This window comes from Taurulus bubalis (assembly GCF_910589615.1).
Source record: "Taurulus bubalis genome assembly, chromosome: 6".
Taxonomy (NCBI): domain Eukaryota; kingdom Metazoa; phylum Chordata; class Actinopteri; order Perciformes; family Cottidae; genus Taurulus; species Taurulus bubalis.
Window position 1 is genome coordinate 20,906,020 of NC_136594.1, and position 17,653 is coordinate 20,923,672.

Sequence of the window (17,653 nt, forward strand, 5' to 3'; positions counted from 1 at the left end):
TTATGTGTTGTGTTTCATCGCACACTTTCAGTTGTGGATACTCCTTAATACCCCTTGATATTTTATAAAGGCTTTCATGAAGATCAGACTTTTAAATGTAAATACCTGTTGCAAAATGAATGTTCTTACACATGGAGTGTCAACAGAAACAACATCACATTTGTTTAGGGAGAATGAGCAACAGAGTCTGAATTCAGTTAATAATATATTAATTAAATAATAGATTGAATAGTCTCATGTTGGTGCTGCTCGTTCAAGAACAGTCATTTCTGATCTGTATGCCTTTGGTTCCAGGTATATCAAGTTGTAGCTTCATGTATTGAGGCCTTAATCTAGTGGGTCCATCCGCACATCAAGAGGCCTCTGGAAACAGGGAGGGGCAAAAAATAGTCGGCTAAAGCACGCCGACTAATTGAGCATAATGATTGTGAGTAGGAGGAACACAATCTTGTTTGTTTACTTATATGTGTATATATACTATACATGACCACTTTTCACAGGTCCATGCTTCCCGACACTCGCTACCTGTTACTTCGAGAATTGATTTAAATTATGTTATTGATTACGAACAGAGCCTCACCCCAAGTCCTCTATCAGACCTCCTCTTGCCTTATGTCCCTTACCGCACCTTGAGATACTCGGACGCATCGTTCCTTGTTGTTCCACGGGACAGATTCTGAAAACGCAGTCATGGCTCACAGACCATGACCTACATGAGGAGATCAAGGCTGCAAACTCTGTCTCATTTTATAAATCTTTCAAAACCCCGCTTTTTAAAAAATGCTTTTATTTTTGGTTTGCATTTGTGTTTTATGACAATTTAGTTCATTTCCTCTCTGTGTTTCTTTGTGTTTAGTTTTTGGCTTTAAGTTTATTTAATTATCTTTGTGTTTTACATTTGTTCTTTATATATTGTAAGCCACTTTATAATAATAGTGCTTTAAAAGGTGCTATATATAAAGTTTAATATTACTGTTAATATATCTTTATGATTTTATTTTAATGAACAGTGTGTAGAGGAACATCTTAGAGCCCTCTGCTCTGGGTAAGATGTAGCAATGAAGCGCCTACTCACTCTTTCAACCCTTTAAAGGCTGATCTCATCAAAGCCCCTTGAGTCCTGAGACAGCACTAAAGATGGATAGCACAGAGGAAAAACATATATAAATAATATTGTCAGTCTGTAAATAGAGGATCTGCATAACAGCATTACCTCATGTTGTATGGATGTGAAAACATTGAAAAGACAGCTTGTACACATGCACACATAACTGCAGAACAATCTTTTTAATTGGAGGAGATACACATTGGAAATCCACAACACAGAAAAGGATGACCTAGTGCAACCGCTAATATACATGACTAAAAATGATCAAGCACCATAACAGCTATATTTAATAGATTCAATATCAATCATCACTCAATTCAATATCATCATCACTCAAAGCTGAATACTCATGGGAAAACTGTGTGTCTCCGCAGATGTGACACTAGATGGCGCTGTTGTCAAAGGTAGTGGGCTGCCTCATCAGAACAGACAGTTTCTGAAGAGGGACAGAGGAATGTGTGCGATAATAACACAATTCTGCAAGACAATTTGATGGTATGGCTGCTACTGCTGTAAGCCGGTACAATATATATATATATATATATATATATGTATGATAGTATGATAGTATGATGTATATATATATATATGATATATATATATATATATATATATATATATATATATATATATATATATATATATATATATATATATATATATATATATATATACGGCAATAATAATAATAATTCATGTTATTTGTATAGTGTTTTAAAAGGTACTCAAGGCACTTATTATGGTAAATACAAACAGAAGCAACAACAGAACAAGAAAGATGACAGCAGTAACGGCAGTAAGATGTGTTATTGAGGTTATTGAGGTACATTAGTGTTTGTATATGTGTGGGAATGTCTATACCTGTATTTATGTATAAGAAAAACTAAAGAGACTCTTTATTTATACAATTCATTTTAATTTTATATATAATTTTATAACAGTTTGGGAATTACTGTCCGGAGCCAAATTTACATACTGGAGTAAATACTATGCAGTAAAAAGTACAAAATAATATCTGCAACACAATCATTAGTTTTTTTAGTTTAATTTTAATTTGACCACTTGAGGCTACATCTCAGATACATCTTGTCAAATAAGTGTGAAAAGGCAATATCACTCTTTGAGCTGACAACCACAAAACCTCATAAAAGCACCGTGACGAGTCACGGGTTAAATAAAAAGAGGAAACCACAGCTCTATATGACTCAGACTTTATTGAAACAAATGTAAACATATTTTTAATTTAAATCTTTCCACTTTAGCTAAAAATAAATGGATGAGAGTGAAACATTTGATCAGACTCATGAGAAGTTGGCTTCTGCAGGTCTGAGGTTGCAGGTGTGGGTGGTCTGTGCAGGAGGTCAGAGAGGTATGAAGGGGTTAATGGTTGTGAAGGGCTTTGTAGGTGGATTATGTGCTGTATGAGGAGCCAGTGGAGGGTTTGAAGGACTGGGGTCATGTGATCTCTGGGCCAGGAGTGGGAGAGCAGACGGGCAGCTGAGGTCTGGATGTGTTGTAGTTTGTTGATGGTTTTGGTGGATGTGCCGTACAGGATGCTGCTGCAGTGGTCCAGTCGAGGGCTGATGAAGCCGTGGAAGAGTGAGGAGATGAGTGAGGAGAGGGAGGGGCGTAGACGGGCGATGTTTTCAAGGTGGAAGAAGGCGTTTTTTGTGATGTGCTTGACATCACCGACAAGTGTCGGTCAGGACCAGAGTCCAGATATAACCACGAAACCTGTGAGGCGAGAAAGCTCAAAGACTCCGGGGAAGAAGCAGACTTAGTGATGTGCATTGATGGGACATTAATTCATAAAAGGGGAGAGAGAAGAGGAGAGAGGAGCTCAGTGTATCATAAGATGTCCCCAGCAGTCTAGCCCTGTAGCAGCATCTCTAGGGACCAACACAGTTGCTACTCCACACACATCAAAATGACATCATCGCGATCAGCAGTCTTTTCTCTCTGTTGATAATAGTATTTTGGTGATTGGACTCGTTTTTGCAGCATGTCAAGCAAGCAGCTGACTATTAATGGTGTCAGTTTTAATAACATCCTCATAACAGCTCTATCATTTGACTCATTTACATTGACACTATTAGACGTCTTTTAAAAGGCTGCGCCGACTATACGTCTGTGTTATTTGGCCGTTTGATAGTCGAGAGCAACGGCTGGTATTTACTAAACTATTATTTAAGACAAATGAGAATTGAATATGATGAATAATCTGGTAGCACTATATAATAAGTACACACTGTTTAGCATTACAGCATGAATAAACACTGAATTCATCATTTATAAAGCATTATTATTATTATCAAGCATAACATGAACACTAATTACTAACTCATTAGTATGCAATTCATAAACACAGTTATACATGTTTCATTCTTGATTAATAAGCTTGGGTTTTTGAAAATATGATCGCCAGGGTAAAAACCAGTTCAAGTCAAACTGACCAAGCATGGAAAAATCAAATGGCTTTTTTAACAAATTAGAGGAGTGGTCAAGTAGTCGGATGTATGTGCTCAGGTATAAATGCAGGGCCACGTATGCAAATGTACAGGTAAAAGATAATAAAGGGGTGTCGGGGTGATTGTATTCTTATATTTTTTGTTTTGTTTTGTTATGTCTGTTTGTCTGATGTGTTGTTTTCTTCTTTTTTTCTGTGTGCTTTATTGTTGTTTGACAAACCTCATTTTTTTATGTGTTTAATGTTAATATATTGAAATTCTTAAAAAATGTAAGTGATACAAATAAATAAAAATAAGCTTGGGTTTTCATACTTTATAAATGATGGATTCCCCATTTGTAAATGAAGAATTAAGGACTTATAGATGATGAATAGGATCATTTGTAAAGTGTTAGTAAACGATAAAAAACATACTGCAATTCTTGATTAATTCAGGTAGTTACTACTCGTTAGTTAAGTATCAGTTACGTATGACTGTGACCTCATCTAAAGTGAGGTCACATGCTTTGCATTTGAGGTCTATGCTTTGCAAAGCATTTATAAATGACATTGAAAGGCCATCAGTGCCTCAAAGCTAACACACAAATCCCAGTTATCTTCTCAACAGAAATAGACACAACACAAAGTGATAAAGAACGTTAATAACGCTTATTATGTTACTCTTTCCTTCAGAATTTTAGCATTCGGTTATGTGATAAACATGATTTACATTTCGTCTGCGATATATCCGTGAGCAATTAAGAGATGTTGAATGATGAACATCATTGATTCAATAGTTATGGGTAGCCTGTACAATATACAGTATATACTGTGTATTTAATGCCTTTTACATCCATAAGTAGAAGAAACAAGCTTATTGTTTATCAAATCCCATTAAACTTTATTTCATTGAGTATACATATTCCATTGCACATTTAACATCATGGAAATGACTGATTGTAAAAATACAAAGAAATGTACATTTCCTGTTTGACAATGACACCGTCTGAATACTTTACATTTAAGTATGTATAACATTATGCTAAAGATCACCTTCTCAATGTGATACAGGAGGCAAAGCAGCAGTTGCAGATTAATCTACCAAACAAAAAAACTAAAACATATTTTACACGGATTTTCATCTATAAAATAATTAATTTATATACACACACACAGGTGATTTTATATTTACGTTTAAAATGAACAAACTGAACGTGGTCTATGTACCAAAACAGAGTGAGCGTAGCTTGGCACAGTTTGTGTTTATTAGTTCAGTTGTTTGATGGACTGCAGATGGAATACCATGATCCAGAGTTCACACCATGCAACATCTAATACTGACAATTATACTTTCAGTAATATATCAAACCAACATAAAAATATTGCACAAGACAAAATGCTTTTTATATTTTTTACTCACTTACGTAATGCTGCCTGAAATGTATATATTCAAAACTTAACGTGGAGCCACTTAACCTGGATACAACTTCTTCCTTGGCACACTACAGATTGCAGTATATTCCTAAAACAAGCATCTTAGAATACTCTGTTATAAGGGGGTAAATTACAAAAATATGCATCTATAATTTGGGTTAATATATCTCTGTAGGAGAGGTACTTTATTATAAGCAAAACTAAAATCTCATTTAGCAGCGTTTCCTACAGCACATTTTACATTCACAATGGCTCAATATCAAAATAGTCTTTAAAACTAGTGGACTCGTTCACATTTTCAAAACCATCAACACACATTTGAATTTTCTCTCCTTTGGCCTCCTGTTATTTAAACGTATAATATGTGTTATAACTCCAATCTGATCAACACAAACAGTGCTGCCCCATTTTGGTTAAATATGCTTTTTGTTTTTAATGTATTAACTTATATACTGTATACAGGAAGCATAGCTTCTCCGGGGATACATAAGGTGTAGTTACATCTGGTTTGTTTAAATTACAGATGTAAAGCAGTATTGTATTGTTTTTAATAGTGGGTTAAGAGTAAAACAAAGCGTTTTTTTTATGTGTTTTGGCGTTTTCCTTTACAAGAATTTACAATAATACACTCAAAGTTTATACATAACCATTAATATATTCAGATTTATTCTTTTAAAATGAATGTTTCTCATATGCCTAGACTAGCAGCCTATAATACAAACATTTCCTTTGGTGTGACTACTTAAACTGCTAATGAAAACTAGCTTTCAAATGAAGAATTTCACATGTAGTATTTCAACCATGTATAATGTATGTAAATGAAAAAAGAAAGCTTCCGTTACAGCTTAAAAAGTTTAGGAAAAAACCTGTGCCTACATCACACTTAATGGCTCCTATATGCAAAGGACCTAAAGGAGGAGTGTAAGTATTTCTGGCTGTTAACTGAAAGCAAGTGCGATACGCAAATTGTCACATTCATCGTGTGTTTCAAAAGCTCTGGCTACAGCACTTGACGAGTCTGAAACAGCTGTGATGTGTGTGAGAACACAGTATAATATGACAAAAGCCGTTTCCTGCACCAACTAAGGAGTGACAACACAGATGTGAGTATAACTGGTGCACACAAACAGCTGCTGCACATGTACAATTTGTAGTAGAAAGGAGCTTTAACAATTTAATTTTATCCATAAGCAAAAACAAAAGTCTGCCCAATTTGTGCAGTGATCATATGGTCTAATTGAGGAAATGTTTCGTGAATCTCTAAGATGTATCATTCCAAGCATATTGTCCCATCACCTAGGGGAATTCACGGATCAGTCTCCGCTCTCGGCTGAAAGCACATGCTGTGGTGTTTGAAAACGTGCAGACTCTGCATCCATTGCGCGAAGTTGCTTTCCGGTTCTAAATGCACCTTTTCTGCAGTTGTGTGATGCGTACGCTTGTCAAAAATAATAGAAACAAATATTAGACTTGCTCACTCCAGGTTGAGGCTGGTTACTCCTTTCAAATAACTTTATGGCACTCTAGCTATTTCAGCAGGTTGATAGTCACCTATCACTAAAAACTAGACAAAGAGTACAACCTGGTTAAACCCTTTCCTGTCTCTCCCAGCACAAACTGAAGCAAAAAGTGTGAATAAAAAAAAACCTGGCAGTAGGGAGGGTAGAGAGAATCAGGTCATAGTCAGGACACTTGAAGAAGGGAGCGATTCAAGCTGGATAATATCAAATTATCTGACAATTTTACTCCGACATCCAGATAGATGAATATGACCTCTACAGTGCTAACACAACCACTCAAACACCTCTGGCTCAGCACGGCGAGGAGGACATTTGTTCGTACTCTGGACACTTGAGGAGAGCCGGGTAGTTGGAGGAGTTCATCTGGAGGGAGGCCTCCGAGGAGATGGCGGATGCACTGCGACCGCGCCCGGCCCAGGCGTCTGGGTGGAGGAACTGGCCGGAGTAATCTGAGCAGTTGCTGAGGCGAGGCTGGTAGAAGCCCTGATGGGGCCGGTACATCTCCTCTGCTGTGTAGCGCTTCATGAACAGGTACACCGACATGACACCTGCAGTCTGGGGGACAAAGAAACCATTTATTCTCTTCAATTACTTTTTTTAGATTTTCACAAACCTGTATTATATTCAGGTCACCAAACCAAACATATAACAGCATTTGTGATCATTAAAATGTATTATTGAATAAAATGACTTGCATAAAAACATTGTAGATTAGATAATTGTGCACTTTTTTTAAATGATAATAACATATTTACCATAAAACAATCAGCCAAAAATAATCCTCTAAAGTGAACACTTGAAGCACAGCTTTTGAATATGTGTTTATGTTAGTATTTGCTGTATCTGTATGTATTGTTCCTGCTTTTTCCTCCTGTTCTTTAAATGAGATTCATTTCACAGAAAAAGAATAATTCAGATTAAAGATTTTCTGTCAGTGTGACAGCAGAATATTGTGAATAATCAATAGCATCAAAAACAACCATCCCTATGGTTAAAAGGCTGAATCAATTATCCACAGAAGCAATAGAGAGAAAAACATTAGTAAAAGCTTAAAATATAATGTTTTCTCAGGACTATGTCTCACAGCACAATATATATATATAACAGTTGTTCATATTGTAATAAGGGATTTGGCTAAATGAAGATGCTAAAAGATGCATCTCTCACTCAGAAGGCTGATTTGATACTTAAGCTACTAAGTATACTACTAATCAGGGATCTGTTGAATGCCTAAAGCGTTCTGTAAATCCTGGACGCAACACACAAGAGATGTAAACTAGCAAAAGCAAATAACATAATTATGAAAACATGAACTTTCACAAGCAACGTCACAACATACAAAGAAAATATTTAAAGCACCTTGACAGACAAGGATTAAGAAAATGATTCGCGCCTGGGACCCTTTTTAGAGAAAATCCAGTATGCGTATGCGTATACGTCCAGGCATCAAGCAGGAACCCAGCTATGGCCGATACAAGGTTATATTATACCCACGCTTTTTTAAAAAGGGAAGTTACCTCAGTGAGCAGGAAGGAGATGGCAGCAAAGGCAAATGACCAGCCGTACATGTAGCTGAAGTATGCCTCATTAGTTTTGGTTCTGTTCAACATTTCGTCATTAATGTTGGAGATGTACAACACCAGACCGACCACCAGAGACAGGCCTGCAGGAGGCAGAGAATATGTTTACTGAACATTTATTTGTAGCACAAGTTCACCTTCTCACATGTAAATGTCCGTCGGTGTATTGATTTGGAGAGGTGGTGAGTAAAAGCCAAACCAAGTACCTGACAGGATGAAGAAAATTCCAGAAACAAAGGCCAGGATGGTGCGATGGGGTCGGATGTGTCCGATGTTACTGAGCACAAAGCCAATGAACATGAAGAAGAGGCTGACCAGAGGGAAGGGTGTGGCGGAGCGGATCATCTCTGGAGGAAGACAAGAAAAACTGATCAGTTGGTTTGGGAGTGAAAAACCTTCAATGAATTTGATATGCGTCGATTATACAGCTGTCGTTCCGCCTGACGCAAATGCTTTTTTTCTCTTTTCTTCTTGAGCGGCGTCTTCAGGGACTTTGTGAATCTTGTAATGAAAGTTTTCGCTTCTGAGGTTTTCCACTGAGGATAGTCTTACTCGTCGAGGCAATATCTCTTGGGTGTAGATTCCTTATTCATATCCAGATGAAGCTGGACCTCCCAACTGTGAGCAAATGGGACGGTGCCTCCCAGAAGAAACGGTTATTTCCAGACCCCCATTGTGTTCCCTGTTACACAAAATGTTACCCTTCTAGCTAAGTGGACCAGATGTTTAAGGCCATAACCTTAAATCGAACTGTTTATTCAATTAGTTTGGTAAAGTTATTGTAATGGTGAGACAGTACAAATGAAATATTGTTTGGAATTTGATTTAAGATCTCAGATGTCAAGTTTATATCTTTTACAATTTAAAAAGTGCTTATGGAATAGTTACGGCTCACAGCTGATTTGATGTTTATTATAGAGCAGTTCTAGCCTGCACTTTATCAGAGGTGGTGAAGCTGACAACAACAAGACACACAATAGTGAGATGTGTGCCTTATCAAAAGTGTTTTGTTAGTTTTGGTTTACCAGGGCAGGTTGATCGTCTATTATTGGAATGTAAGAAAAAAAGTTCTCAAAATATGAGACTATTCTTGACTTCCCAGATAGCACAGATATGTGGGATACGCTTTGAATGTTAAACAAGTTTTGAACATGAGCAGAAAATAATTAAAGTCCAGGGGTTTATAAATTAAGTAAAATGTATTTATGTTATCATTGAGATGAATAGGTTCCACATGTAGGTTAAAAGGCTAAAGAGGTTAAAGACACATAACAAGAGAAAGAGTAAATCCTGCCGACAGGTGTTGACTCAGCAGAGATAACATATTTTGAAAGCAATACAAAATGAGAGCCTTACTGCATTATGTTCCAATATGTTTTTCTATTTTAAATTGTCACATAGCACCAGAATTTAGTGTTTCCCTTTACAAAAATATAATTTTCCACCACAGATTGATGCAGAAAACTTTGCCAGAAAACAGGAAATGATGTGTTTGACAGCAAAAAAAGAAGAAGACGACGAAAAGAATCTGGGAGAGGACCCCAGATGCCCAGCTTAATACTGTATGTGTTCCCACCAATGTTGAAACCAAACATACACCCTTGGATATGAGATCTGAAGTGACATTCGGCAGCATCACTAGTCCAAACTGCTTGTCTGCGCTCTACTCGTACTCATGTGAACCCAAGCGTGTTCACCGTGCAGGGGGGCTCTACAAAATGAAAAAGGCACACTTTCATTTTTCATACACACAGAGCTCTGAGCTCGAGTGAACGGGCCTTTGGGACCGGGCCAGGAATGGCACAAACAACAACAACACTAACCCGTCAGTACCATTGTCCTGGAATGGGCTGCAAACAGTTGTGTGCTACCTCAGTGACACAATTGTTACCAGACACTTCTGTCTCCTGCCAGCGGTGAGGTTCACTGGGCCCCAACCACACATGGTAGACTGGAAATTACTTCCATGGCTGTGAACCTAAACTACCTTTTCAACGTTTAGCCTCTTCCTCTTTTTTCACCGACTAGTGCAGTCATTACAAAGACTGGATTAGGGAACCCCATGTGGGTCACAGGAGATGTTATTAATGGGCAAATCATTTTGCGGAATTTCTAATTCAATTTAATTGAACACGTATCTGCAGTACACCTTTGAGCCACATGAGGGAGCCTGAATGTTCATCTTGTTCTGATCATTGTAGTCGACTTATAACATTGAATGTTATCTGGAACATTCAATTACATTCCGTTTCTCCACCGAAATGCATTTATTTGGTCTCCTTTATAAAGTATTGAATATGTATAAATGTTTTAAATAAAAAATGCTTAAAACTAATTTATCAAACTAAAATGGCTGGTTTACCCTTACACGATAATATATGACGTGGAAATGGAAATAGAATTGGTCAGGAATGTTTAATTACACACAAATGTTCTCAAAAGTTTGGGAAATACTGCACTAGTGTGACGCAGGACATTAAACAATTAGTGTGTGCTGCATTTAGCAGGCAGACTGGAGCTACTTTTATGTATCAGAGTTCAGTAAATAGAAATATGATTTTTAACACAAAACATCTACCTTAACAGTAGTTACTTACTCAGGACACTGAGAGTGGAATCAGAGGTCAGCTGGAGGTTGGTGGGCATCACATACTCGATGGTAAAACACCGGCCTTTCTCCTCCCCTGGAACAAAAGACAGGAAAATAAATATTCATCTTGAGCTCTCAACACAACTGATTAAACTTCATTCGCCCACTGTGACAAACACAAACACAGTACAGTGTGCCAGCAGAATACAGATACGTCTTCAGGCCCTTTGTATGATGATAATACCCATCTTGGCAAAAGGTTATATGTACATCCTACAAGTTTCAGTAACATTTAGTTTCCTGTGCAGGAATGAGTAAACTTGGTGGGTTTGCTGTTATACAAGTCCAGCTTGTTGCCTCTGTGGAACTGTTGAATGCCACTTTAAAAAAAGAAAAGAAAAGCAATTTGACAAGCTGGTTTCATACTAGACACAATTCAGTCTGTATTTTCTCGAGGAACACCCAGCATTAGATTTTAGCACCTTTCCTTTCATCACTTAGACAAATATAGTACAAAGTCTAGCACCAAAAAATACTGACACACATATGCACACTCGCAACTGATGTCTTTCTCACCACTTTGTCACACACACACACACACACACACACACACACACACACACACACACACACACACACACACACACACACACACACACGTTGGATTAAGTGAGTTCATGTGGTTCAGCATGTAATTACGGTAGCTTTCATAATGCATGTTATGTGTTAATCATGTATACTAGAACATGCACGATGAGGGCTTGGGTGAGGTGAGGACAGAATAAAAGTATATACACATTAATCTTACTTAAACTATTAATAAGCATGATGGTGTTGCATTGATTAAAGTATAATGAATACTGGTACATGTATAAATTAGTTTTGGCTGCGATCGTTTTTGATAGAGAATATAAAGAGTAAAATATGTAACTCTTGTAAGTTAGTCAAGTTCTAGAGGATCTGTCATTCGTGGATTCAACCTGTTGGAGACTTGGAGTTTGTGAACATGCTTATTGATCAGTAGGTTAGGCTTTGTCAAGTGTTTTTCTGTGTGTGTATTGGCTACCTTCGTGAAAGTAATGTATTAATAGATGTTCTAATAAATCAACAGACTGAACCATGTACATGTTCAATTTTGCATTGAACACATTTTTTTATTATAACCAGCTCATTTAGCTTTTGTCCATCCGTGAATTTGTGCACAAAAGAGAGACTGAGAGGGAGAGTTTGATTTTAAGACTTGGGTTTCACCGGGATTAGTGTCTACACATATAGCCTTGAACTAACTGCACCAGGTTGGGTACGGCTAAAAGGTTTTAGTTCCGTTCACAAATCTGTTATATGTGATATCAGGACATAGGGTCCCATGCTTGTGGTACAGACACTCCTTACAGCAAGCATTCAAGGTTTCCCCACAGTGTTTTATTCAGGAGGCTAACCACCTCGACCTGAAAGACCTCCTCTGCAAACAGCATAGCAGGTAATTCAGTTGTATTAAATAAACATTGACCTCTGGGGAAGAGCAAGGGGCTGTTTCACACAGTAAATACTGTTTTTAATGAGTGTGGATATTGTTGGTTTAGGCCAACATTTAGTAACTACAAATCAATCATCATATGAGATGAGTCACAATCTGGGTGGTTTACCACCTCAGCTACACAACTCCCAGTCACAAACCCTGGAATTTAAATCAATAGCTGCTCCTCATGCAACATGACTAACATAGATGAATGAGGACTGAGAGGGAAAAAAAAACAAGAAGGGCAAGACCCATCAGGGAGTGTGTAGCAGATGCGTAAAGGGTATGCAGGCAATCAGGAGCCGGTCAATTATCGCACCCCATCTCTTGCCTTTTATTTCGCTTTTGGCCTTTAGTCAGCATTTAAAATGTGACTAAATGGAAAATATCCTCACAGTACAAACCAGCCTATAATAAGCGTAATGAAGGTCTTTATGGTTCCCCTCCCCTGGGTTGTTAAAACATCACTTAAAGATGTGGAAGGCTGCATATTAACAATCGTGCCTGTGAAGCTTTCTGTTATAGTGTGACGGTAAAGCTGCGTTGTTGTTTATTCCAATTATTATTTATTTACCTCTAAATAATGGCAACTCTAGTGCTCACTACTGTTCATAACTTGCAATTAAAAACATTTACAGTTAAAAGGTTTAAAATACATTAAGATGTATGCAAATGCAATTTCAATATAGCTGTCAGGCCACTACTGCAGAGCTAGACTTACTGTGTAATTGTAGGATGGGGAAAATAAATAATGCTGACAAAACGTACAAGGAAGAAATACTTTCAAGGGTGATTTGGTAAAAAATAAAACTTATTTACACCACACCATGACTTGTCTTCCAGCTACAAGTCTACAACACATAAGCAGTCCAGTGCCCTTTATTGAACAGGATTCGCATCGGTCGCAATGCTGGACTGAACGTACTGGCTGTAGAGATCCTCCATGTGAACCAGTGCTGGAATGAACCACTAACAGCCAACAAACACCCGATGAACTCAAACCAACATCAATATCAACCACAACACCACGCAACCTCAATCAAATCCTCCTGCATAACGACATACTAGTGTGCAGTAATTGTTTCTGGGTCTAATCAAAAGAGTTACGCAGGCAATAAGGTCACTCAATTGCCCCTAAAACACACACACACACACACACACACCGGGCCATTAGTCCATTTATACTGCAGCAATGGACTACTGGGAGGCAGAAAAACACCTCATTACAACTGGATTGCATACATCTTTTGCCTGACTGAATGATTAAGCCAAAAACAGGACAGAGCAGGGCAGTTGTGGAACAGGAAATAATCCCAAAAATGTAACAGTAAATGTAATAATATTGCAGGGTAAATAATCTAGGGATATTTGCAAAACAAAAGCTTTCTCTGTTTTCAATGTCCAGCTTTCTAACAAAGGCCCAAACAGAAATGTAATTGAGTGTAATAAATGAGAGCAGACAACATCTACAGAACGCATCCAACAAGAGTAAGACAGCCAATGTATTTAGTTAACTGTTGCCATTACTAGAAGGAGCAAAGCTTAAGAGCAAAAGTAGAGGCCTGGTTTACTCTGCGGCAACACTTGTCTGGAGGGGCGTGTCTCTAAGAAAATAATTCAATCTAACAGTTAGTGCTTCTATTCCGAATAAAGTCCTCCAAGCACGCCCTTGTGATGGTGCTAGCTGGGGAGAAACAACGTTCTGAAAGGTCAACCGGTATTGAAGCATGCACTGTGGAAATACATTAGATTTTCTAACTCTGTGTTTTTCATGTTGAGTGCTATGGTGGAATAGAGATGCAGGTCAAAAAGAAAAAAGCTGTCAGTCAATCCAAGGTGCCTTTGGTACCATGAAACATAAGTCAGTCACTGGGTGAATCTAGAGGAAAGACATATAAAAATCCTTTCAAAAATATTTTACACTTTCAAATATGCTCCCAGAATGAATATTGAATATTGAAATCAAATATTGAAATCAAATATAAAAGGAAATGCACCGGTCCTATGGCTGGCAGAGGTTAAGCCAAAGTTAAAATATTCATGCTCAAGTGTTCAAACAGGAAGCAAAGGCTAGTCTTCTCTACTTGCAGCCATTCAGCGGTTAAAGAATGGGAAATAACGGGAAGAAACACAGGCGATTGAGCATGTGTAAGGCAAAGTATATTGAAAACTTTAAATCGACGTTGAGGCCCAGATTCACCAAAACTTTGCATGTGACAGAACTGCAATGGTTAATGTTCTGTTAATCAAAACTATATGTGCACTTTACTATCTTTCCGTATTTTCTTTATGAAGGTTGTGCTGCTGCATTACCATAAATATTGCATGCAATGTTTTCATGCAGAACGACAGTCTAATCTTGCAGCAATCATGTCAGCCAGAAGGTTGTTTGTGCCAGATGTTCCTTTGCACACATTTCTCTTGCACATATCGGTTATGCACTGATATGTGCAAACCCCCTCTTGCAGAGGACCCTGTGGCAATCTGAACCTTCATTTTATACTTCGATGAAATTCTCCGTTTGGAACTAAACAGTCAGGTTGATTATAGCGCTTACTTCATGGATTACTCAACAGAAATCATATGCTAAAGAAAAGCATTTACCACCGATTAAAATACAATTATTCACTGTCCACATGGTCATAAGTTTCAGACGTCATACTAACTCACCAGCCAAGAAGCAAACCCTCCAGAGGCCAGAGTGGAGGGACATGCGTACCTCGGTGCTCTGGTTGAGGGGAAGGATGACGCCCTCCTCCAGGTAGAGCCAGTAGTCGGTGCTCACGGCGATCCCCAACAGGCCCAGAGCACAAACAGCGAACACGCTGCTCAGCAAAGTCAGCGCCTTCCGGCCACATAGGCTCATTCCACGGCCTCAACAGCAGGGGGCGCCGCCGGCGGAAATGGGAGCTGGGAGAGGGGAAAGAAGAAAGAAAACGTCTTCACCAAGTTCCCCAAAATAAAAAGGGGAGCAAGTTATCATAAACAGAACATTGAAAACGTTGGGGGAAACAGATGAGAAAAACATTTCAGAAAAATAAAACAAGTATTTAATGTTTTGGTTTTGAGTGCATGCTGTGCCCTCAAAGAAAGGCAACAAGAAAAAGACTACAGAGTCACACTTTTCTTTAAAATACTGTGGACGGTCATCTAATAGCTGAAAAACTGGAGAGAGAAAAACGTGACGATGTGATTAATGCATGGCAGTGTGATAATAGTTTTGGGGTGGTATGTGGGTTATTGTTTGATCTTAATTTGAGTTACAATGCAGATCTTCCACAGCTGACTCTAGTGAGAGATGAGTTGGAAATGAATGGAAAGTAATAATTTGGAATGTGATAATAGCTATCCTTAACAAAAGGACCTTCTCCATCTTCGCAGAGAAATAAATCTGGGAATGATCCCCTCTCCTCCAAATCTCTCATTATAATTTGAATAACCACATTGTGCAGGGCCAAAGAGATAGTCTGGAAAAACATTATGTAAAGTTTTTCATTTGACTGCCCTCATGCTGCCTGCAGCCAAAAATATGCACTGATAATCTTCCAAAGAGTATTGTAAGACCGCTTTTTCTAGACTTTCTGCTATAGTCGCACGCACACAGATCCTGTCTCATACAAATCCACTTCCACTCTGTTACGTCTAGTAATGCAGAAGTAGCAGTGCAGATGGAGTACAGTATGTGTCAGCATATGAATGTGCGTGCTCGTCACACAAAGCCATGGATCTGTTCGTATGCTTGCGGATGCCAACATTTGCCGGCAGCTGGAGTGCTGGGGAGCTTGGCATAGGATATGTGTCGAAAGGAATTGATTTTACATAATGAGTTCACTGTGGGCTGCCATATTGAGCACCCACTGGGAGACTGGAAAGATGGAGTGAATGTGTCAAGTTGTCATAAGATTCATGGCTTTTTTCTATCTCTCCAAAGATCGATGTTTTGTAATCACGACTAGATATAACGAAAAAAGTAGAAAAAAGTCGGGAAATCTCCACACATCTGCCAGCTTGCAGTGCAGAACCAGTGTGTGAATAGACAGAACAGTCAGATGTAGAAGGAATGAGGTGTGGTTTCCTCCTGAGCCACAACATACAAATATAACTATGGGATGTCATAGAAAACAAGACAGTTGAGTCACTTAATTTGATCTGTATGGTTCAATTGTGCTCAATGTCTTCTGTGCAGACTCCAGCCCTCATTCCTCTAATGAATGTAAAGCCAGTTGCCCTACTTCTTTAGATACAAAGGGTAATAAACCCATAGAAGACTGATGTTGCAAGTCTAACACACACCATTAATAAGATGTATGTGCTCTTCACATGCACAAGCCTGTTATATCTGTTCAGTTATTTCTTTTGATCATGTATCCACTTCTCTTCTTCCCATGTTTGTGTTTATCCGTTTTGTTCCGGTCTTTAAATGATAATGTTTAAACTATAATGTAGCTCCTAAAATTGGAAAACGTGTTCTTGCTTAACCTGTGGAGATATGAATTAGTTTATCCTGGATGTGCATATGTATATAGGTGCGATCACACATGTATTAATATATTATTACTCATCTTAACTAGGTTAACTGGGTAACAGATCGAGGCATATTTGACCGCGTTTTTATTATATTTTCTAATTACGTTTGACAATAGCCTTGATCCAGAACATGCATGGTTTATGACTACAGTCACAAAGCCAACATAAAATATGACTTTTTTTATGAAAACAAGTGTAAAAAAAGAAAGAAAAAACTCTTATCTTGACTTGGCTATAAATAAGTGTATTTTTCCCAGTCTCTTTAGACTGGACTGATGGAGATTAGGAGCAGTTGGGATGCATGTATAAGCAATCAGAGTTCACTCAAGTGCAAAAGGACCAGCATTAACGAGAAAGCCCCATCATTTAACCACAGCTATTTTAGACTGTGGTGCAATCACTGCCCATTCATTTACAATGCACATGGCTCTATTTTCAGTCATTTAGCATCAAGCTACATCTTGAGGACAAGAGGCACGGCTCTCCACTCACAGTGTAGACGTTTTTGTGTCACTGCGCTTACCTGGAGAGCTGTTAAGTTGTACAGCACAAAAAGCACATTGAAGAGCTGATTGCACCTAAATATGGACTTCCTTGAATAGGGTAAACTGAAAAAGAAAGATGAGGAGCAATTTAGGCCGGTGGTACATTTCAGGAACCTACAAAAATAGACACAGACCTTGTAATGATATAGAAGACAAAACATATAATAGCTTAAAATATGGAATCTGGTCATCATTAATATGTATGCAACACTACTATTTTTATCTGAATTTAAAATGTAAACTGTTATGCGTTATGAATCACTTTTTGTTGTCAAAGCACAAAGCAGTGTACGTCAGAACAAGAGTTTGTTCATCTCTGACAGAAGATGGATAGACTGTAAAAACTGAGTCTCCTAAATAAAAATACTGTTATCGCCGAACTCG

The 17,653-nt window shown here is 38.1% G+C and overlaps 1 protein-coding gene across 1 annotated transcript; it reads right to left on the bottom strand.

The window, feature by feature from the left end:
- Nucleotides 1–6,799: 6,799 nt before the first annotated feature.
- Nucleotides 6,800–15,063, bottom strand: LOC306738018 (voltage-dependent calcium channel gamma-5 subunit; the record flags this gene model as incomplete). The annotated part of the gene is made up of 5 exons (XM_079219848.1): nt 6,800–7,063; nt 8,026–8,171; nt 8,295–8,435; nt 10,686–10,772; nt 14,868–15,063. The coding sequence occupies 5 exons, from the start codon at nt 15,061–15,063 to the stop codon at nt 6,800–6,802; spliced, it is 834 nt and encodes a 277-aa protein (XP_079075974.1).
- Nucleotides 15,064–17,653: the final 2,590 nt, after the last annotated feature.